The sequence below is a fragment of the Microtus ochrogaster genome, chromosome 21, assembly GCF_000317375.1.
Source record: "Microtus ochrogaster isolate Prairie Vole_2 chromosome 21, MicOch1.0, whole genome shotgun sequence".
Classification (NCBI taxonomy): domain Eukaryota; kingdom Metazoa; phylum Chordata; class Mammalia; order Rodentia; family Cricetidae; genus Microtus; species Microtus ochrogaster.
In genome coordinates this window covers 13759954-13767520 of record NC_022022.1, presented here as the reverse complement: position 1 = coordinate 13767520, position 7567 = coordinate 13759954, and the positions used below count along the sequence as shown (strand labels likewise).

General features: G+C 41.4%; 1 protein-coding gene across 3 annotated transcripts in view; it reads left to right on the top strand.

Annotated features, from left to right (window-relative positions):
* Window positions 1-7567, top strand: part of Cdc14a (cell division cycle 14A) — a 149891-nt gene that overhangs the window by 15498 nt on the left and 126826 nt on the right. For all 3 annotated transcript variants that reach the window (XM_013349943.2, XM_005357183.3, XM_026784113.1), the window contains exon 3: window positions 3567-3642. In XM_013349943.2, the coding sequence (XP_013205397.1) occupies window positions 3567-3642 (76 nt within the window). The remainder of the gene's footprint in view (window positions 1-3566; window positions 3643-7567) is intronic.

Genomic DNA, 7567 nt, shown 5'->3' with positions numbered 1-7567 from the left:
CTTCTTCTTCTTCTTCTTCTTCTTCTTCTTCTTCTTCTTCTTCTTCTTCTTCTTCTTCTTCCTCTTCCTCTTCCTCTTCCTCTTCCTCTCCTCCTCCTCCTCTTCATCCTCCTCCTCCTTCTTTTTTCTACAGGGTTTCTCTTTAAAACATCCCTAGCTGTCCTGGAACTAGCTCTTGTAGACCAGGTTGGCCTCAAACTCACAGAGATCCTTCCTCTGCCTCCCAAGTACTTTGATTAAAGGTGTGTGCCACCACTGCCCGGCTTCGCACTAAGCTTCTAATGTGTAGAAATAACCATAGTGGTGCTTCTAGTGATGATTTCTCTCAGAACAGACTCATGTAAATTACAGCTCACTAGAAAAAGCAAAGATAACGATAAGCCATAGGTTTTGTAACTCTTGTAAGAAGAGCAGGACACGCTGGCGTGGCTGGTGGTCTCTGGGCTCAGCTTCTATTTCCCATCACACTGTAGACTCCACACCTGTGGGCAGCTGGTGACTCTGGAAAATGTTTTGTCTGTTCTTGGACTTTTCCTCCTTTTCCCTCTGACAAGGACACAGCCTTCCTTCTTTTTCCCCTGCTGCCTTCCATCTGCAGGGCTTCCTATGCTGCAGTTGGTTCTTTGAATTTCTTTGCTGTCAAAACAAAGCCATGTGATTTTAGCTCTTTCCACTTATTGAGTGAAGAAAACCTGTTGCCCGGTGTTCATTTCTTAAGCTTCTCGGGATTCATCTTAATTACTGATCTAAAGTTTGCTGACTTTGTTCGAGGAAATGAATATATTGGTGGGGAGATTGGTTTGTTTATCCATTCACTTGGAGATGAAGGTGCTATGATACAATGAAATGTTATATCCAACTCTTCCAATGAGGCTGGAATATTGCTCCCCTCCTTCAAGACAAAACAGGGGCAGGGTCTTTGCTTGCCATTGGATCTGGAGGTACCTTGCTGGAATTCGACCGAACAGAGAAGCATTGACTCGTGAGTGCTTGGACTACACGTTCAAGAGTCCACTCCACCTTCAGATGTTTTCTTCCAAAAAATTAAATTAATGTATGTGTGTAGTTCATGGGCCAAAAGTGAATTTATGTAAGTGGACTTCATTGTTCACCTGTGCAGCTCTGAGAACAAAGTTGATGTGTAGTGGTTAGGATGAAGCTGGAATTACATGACTTATTCTCTGTGCTTCCTTTTAAATTTAAATTATTTTGTGGGTTTTCATTTTACTGTTTACGTGTGTGGGTGTTTTGTTTGCATGTGTCTGTGCACTGTGTGTACAAAGCACATGGAGGCCAGAAAAGGGCATTGGATTGCCTGTGACTAAATTTACAGAAGCTAGTGAGTCACCATGTGGATGCTGGGAATTGAACCCTGGGCTTCTGGAAGGGCAGCCAGTACCCTTAACCACAAAACCGTTACCTCTCTTAGCCCCAATTTTCTTTTTCTGAAGTTTGTTCAGTATGAATTTCAAAAGCTGAGATATCACCAAAATTCCATATTTAATTTAAAATTATACAAGGGTCAATATATATGTTCCAATAGAAAAAAAAAAGCCAAGCTATGTTTTGTTAAATAGTGTTACTTCCAATGAACCCAAGAAGAATAAAATCTCTGCTGTGAAAATAGTGTTGCCTTTACCAGTGCAGTCAGGTACCTGGTTATATGTGGTTCTCATTTCTTGCCCTGGTCCTGGGGGTTGAACCTGTGCCTTGTGCATGCTGAGTGTGTGCTGTGCCGCTGAGATACACCTCCAGCCCCCATTTTAGTAGTTTTCAGTGGATTTTTCTTTATATTTATAGCTTAGCACCATTACAAACTTTAGAAATAAATAAGGAACTTCAAATCATTAGAAATTTATTTTTCTGGGCCATTTTGTGTTATATTGTTTTTCCATGAACCCTGGGCATAAAGGCAGCCAATTTTAGATCTCTATGTTCCAAAGCATTCCCACCTTGTTTACCAAGGATAACACACACAGAGTCACTATTTTTTTTTTTTTTTAACTGAGGCCAGTAGGTATTGACAGACTTGTAGTTGGAGTGACATCTCATTTGGGTGGCAGAAAAGATTTAAATGCCTTCCTCGGTAAAAGGGTGTTTCAAACATGGGTCTCTGCAAACTTGGTAGTATTTAATACGTTTGCGCTCAAGGCTGAGTTGAATTTAGAGTACTAATGAACATTTCTGCATGGCGACTCGTTTTTTGTTGTATTGCATCTAGGACGTGCTTCCAAATGGGTGAGATATCGATGATGGGGAGGCCCATATCACAGCTGATTGGGTGGAATCTTCATGTAACATTTTCCATAATATACGATGTTGCAGGCATTTGGCTGAAAGAGTCACTGAAATGGGGAGTTCTGAGGACTTTGAGCAAAGCTTAGTGAGGGCCCCCCCCCCCGAATGTGACTGGGAAGGCTTTGTGGAGGGGGGGAGGGGAGAGGGGGAAGGGTGGACCGTTGCAGCAGGAATGGGTGAAGTGTTTGGAGGTAAGGGGTGGATGTGTCCTGTGGAATGGAGATCCTGAAGGGGACTTGTTAGTAGACCGGATCAGCCTGGAAGCCGGGAGCACAGTCTGTTAAGCTTTGGTTGCTGGCGGTGGAGTCGTCCTTCAGTAGTGAGGGGCCGCTCAGCAGTTTTGAGTAATGGGAGGAGATGAAAGAAGTGAGGTTAGCTGCATGGTGAAATGCAGCTTCATTGGGAAGGAGGCAGAGCGTGACTAAGCTGCAGGGCTGCTGGGCTTCTGATGTCTCAGAGGGACCAGAAGGGAGGGGTATATGAGAATGGCAGCTTTTTGATATAATAATAATTGTTTCTGCTGTACTATTATGTTTGAGAGGTTTCATGCTTCCGTGACTCAGAAAAAAGCTCGGGGCTATTTTGAAGGAAAGGTGGTTTTCGGCGTACTGTGTTTGAGGTGTTGGAAGGCACTGAGTTTGAGGTGTTGGAAGGCCTGTAGATGGTGGGTCCAGTACAAAGCCGAAGGTGAAGACCATTGCTGGGTCATGGGCGAACAAGAGCACTCTTTCCCATTAGGTCACCGATTAGACTCTTGGCAGAAGATGAGGGATTTACATTCAGGTTGATGACTGTTTTGGAGATGTCGGGGTGGGCGGGGGTGGGGTGGGGAAGGGGAGCCAACATGTCTTCTAATACAGGAAGTATAGGAAGAATGGGCAGGGAAAAAGGATGGCTGCATTTAAGATACATGAGTGTTGAGGGTTTAAAGATATAGAGTCAGAGTTTATGAGTCAGTTAATTCACGTTCCTCTTTCCCTTAGTTACTTTTCAATCCTTTCATCTAAATGACAGCAAGGAGTTAGAAGGACTTAAGACTGAAAATTGCCCCAACAGTTTTCTGTTAAGAGATTGGTTAGAACTGTAGGGCACCAGTAGGGTGGAATCATGAGGTACCTCGGTTGGCACGGAGCAGACTACTTAGGTAATGAACCCAATTCTGGAGATAATTGAAATTTGGTTACAAATTAGGTGAAGTTAAAAGTGAGCATCTATATTACTGAAAGCTGTGCTTGTACTAAATTATTTTATGTGTGTATGTATCTCAGTTTCTATGCAGATTTTGGACCTCTGAACTTGGCAATGGTGTACAGATACTGCTGTAAACTAAACAAGAAACTAAAAGTGAGTATTCTAGACCTGTTTATGTTTCACAATTGCGATGTTTAAACCAGGAAACTTGCCCCGTGAGACTGTTTTGCACCCACACTATTTAATCAGGTGATTGGATCTTCAGAAATTTCTGAGAGTTCACCCAGGAGTTGAAATCGATCCCCCTGGTGATGACAAAGGACATATTAATCTCTTTCTTTCTTCAGGACAACTGCAACATGAGCTGCGTGAAGTCATTGAATTGTGACCTAAGAAAGGGGCACAGCCTTTTAGGTTGTTAGTGAGTTTCTGTCAGATTCCCTCAAAGGAGAATTTTTTTCCAAAGCCTCCAGACCTGCTTGCAGATGCTATTATGGGGTGATGAAGGGTCTCCTCAGGCACATAACCAGGTCTTGTTTGGTCAAGATGGAAAATTTTGCATATTTGTTGAGCATCGTCTCCATAGAGTTAATAACCAAGTGAGACCCATGAATCTGCAGTCCTAGAATTACCTGCTGTGGTAGAATGTGGGCAGGCATTCAGTATTAGCCTGCTGTGTTTATATTACATGAGATCCTTCTCATTTTCTGTATATGAATTGCGTATATGGATTTTGTCATGTAGACTTTTTCCTTTTAAACTCTGAGCGTATAAGAAAAATGACATTTACAGTATTGAGTTTACTGCATGGAAACCATTGTTTATATTTTCTCCTTCCATTTTCTAAATGGACCTCTTGAATGTTTCAGTTTGGGATACAGTATACCATGATGTATGCTCGTAGGCTAATCACAGACTTATGATGCCGAGTGTTTAATTTTTATGCTGCATAAAGTGTTTCTGTTTTGCAGTACGGGGTCTTCCACACACAGCTACTCAGCGATTGCCTTTGGGTTTTTGGTTGAACTTAGATATAAATGTAGTCTGACGGAGCATCTCCTGTAGGATATATTGTGTGCTTTATACATTTACAGATTTTTCCATTGACATCACCATACAGTATGGTCATACAATGACATTTCAGTCAATAATTACATAGCACAAAAGCCTGTCACACCCAACATGTTTAGGGATTAAGTCATGCCGTTTCATCTGACTTGAAAATGTACTTTCATTTAAGAAAGCAAGAGCCAAGGAGCTGTTGTTTGTAGTTTAAGAAAATAGATATTTTTATGCTCATAAGGGAAGTAAATAATAATTTTTAAAATGAACTTGAAATGATTGGAAGGATCACTCGTCAGTGTCTAAACCTCATGTTTTCTTTGGGAGATCTAGAGGTTTCCTAGCTCTCTCTTTCCTCTCTCTTGCTCTCTCTCTCTCTCCTCTCCCCCTCTGCATACATATGTGTATGTATGGGTGGTCTAGCAGAAGACATTGAGCATCCTGCTCTATCACTGTTCACCTTATTCCTTTAAGACAGAGTCCCTCATGATTTATGGAAGTGCATCATAATATATCAATATATAAAGTATGCGATATTACCTACTACATTTTAAAGAATTACATATAAAGTTCACGAGTGCGTAGCCCTGGGCCACAGGATTGTGGATTCTTCTAAAATGATTTTTGCATGTCTATGTTTCTTCTTTTCTTTAAGAAATATAAATTTTTATATAGTTAGTAATTTTATAATAAATAATATGTTAGTCAATATTTTTCGGTATAAATTAGGATTGGAAATAAGCAAATGTTTCTATAAGTTAACATGACATTATATATTTAAAAAAAAAGAAAGGGATTTTTTTTCCCCCACAACCTGGAGCTTACTATTTGGCTGTGCTGGCTAGGGCAAGTCTCTAGGATCTACTTGTCTGTCCTCTAGGTCTGGGGTTACCAGTCCATGTGGCTTCCCCATACCCTACTTTTACATGGGTACTATTTATTCAAATTCAGGTCCTTACACTTGTATAGCAAATGTTCTTTTATCCAGTATGCTGTCTCCCAAGCCCCTGTTTCCTAGTTATGCTGTCATGTGGCTGGTATGAACTATGTACAAGTAATCATGGGAACTAAATACTATCTGGAGTTACCAGGGGGATAAATCATTATAGGAAGATGAATTCATGCATCTAACTCAAGAGTCTACTTACAGTGATTGTTTTCTTCTCTATCATATTCTATATGTAACAGTGAGTGGGTATAGAGACTTGTTTAAATTTTCTTTTATTTCCTAAACTTACATCATTATGAAAATTCAGTAAACTTCAGACAGCCCCTCTGACTCATTCCAGTGATCAGTAATCAACTAGATGCCTGGAATGACATTGTTAGCTTTGATATAATTAATTGCTAACTTGGTAGCTCTCTGAAGGGTTGACTTTTCAAAATTCAAATGTTAATTCTTTAAACCATACCAGATAGAAACTCTATCTCAGGAGACAAAGATTTACGCTACGAATCCAAAACCAGAATTGCTCTGGACTTGTGGAATCTGTTTCTTCTCTATCACATAAGAATTCTAGTCAGGGATGGTGGCACAGGCCTTTAATTCCAGTATTCAAGAGGTAAAGGCAGGTGGATATCTGTGAGTTTGAGGGCTGGTTTCCCAGAGCTTTATAGAATGGTAGTTAGGATTGTCTCAGAGAGTTTATATGAAAAATTACATTACTAATGTCATATCTGTAAGTTCAGACAGGAAATCTAATAACAATTCTGGGACGTTTCAAATACCTGTTTCAACCTTAGTGCTGTCATTTGCCTACAGGAAAGCTGGTCAGCATATTTCCAGGAATCTAAATGACAGCTGTCAAGACACAGGGAGATCACAGGGAGAGGTGGGAGGCCTTAAGAGAGATGTGCTACCTACCGGTGTCCCAGGTGAAGTCAGGGCTGGGTGTCATTGTTCACACTCTTATCTTTGCCTTGGGGGTAATCTGGGCCTTGGGTTTAGGATCCTTCTGTGGTTACTGACCCAGGTGTTTCCAGGCCTTCTTACCTGTCCCGTGGCTGTGGCTGCCACCCTGGCACTCTGGCTGTGTTATTTCCAGAAACTTTAGACTCCACGCCCTCCTATTTGGAATGTACTCTTTCTGTTACACCCGCCTCACGGCAACACTCTCTCTGCCTCTGCCAGCAGCATCCTTACGCTCGCAGTCTCCCCATCCTCCCAGAAGCATTGGTACCCGGCTGATGCCTCTCCTTCGCTAACCATGCTTCTTCATCTTGATCAGGGGCCGGGACACCTGGTTACCGTACCTTGCAAAAGTCTGAGCTTGCCAGCTCCACCCTTGACATCTTCTTGTGGGTCATTTCATGTGCTGATTTACTGGGAATGAAGGTATTCTTGTCACCCCGAGCCTTGCAGTTTACCCGACTCAGGCATTCAGTTCATCACCATGGCCCGCCTGTCTGAATGCTACATCCCACTGGCTTAAATCCTTGGTGTGTGTGTGTGTGTGTGTGTGTGTGTGTGTGTGTGTGTGTGTGTGTGAGAGAGAGAGAGAGAGAGAGAGAGAGAGAGAGAGAGAGAGATGCTTGCAATCACGTGTGTGGTGTGTGTAGAGGTCAGAGGACACCTTGCAGGAGTCAGTTTTCTTCTATTAAGGACATTCTGGGGGTCAAACTCAGGTTGTTGGACTTGGTGACAAGTAACTTTACCTGGTGAGTCATCTTACTGTCCCCCTTTATAGTAGTATTTTAATTAGCAACTTCCTGTTAGAATTCTTCTCTTTTATGATTCCTTAATTTCTTTGTTTTTTTTAATTCAAAAATTGATTAATTTTTAACACTGTGATTTAGGCACACATTATTTAATAATCTGGAGATTTTTATTCCTTCAAGTTATGATTTTATGATTTTTTCTTTCCTAATTTCATGGCAAAAAAATGGATAATTTTTGCCATGAATTCTGTTCTAATTCCCAACTTTCCCTCCCTCCCTCCCTCCCTCCCTCCCTCCCTCCTTTCTTTCTTTCTTCTTTCTTTCTTTCTTTCTTTCTTTCTTTCTTTCTTTCTTTCTT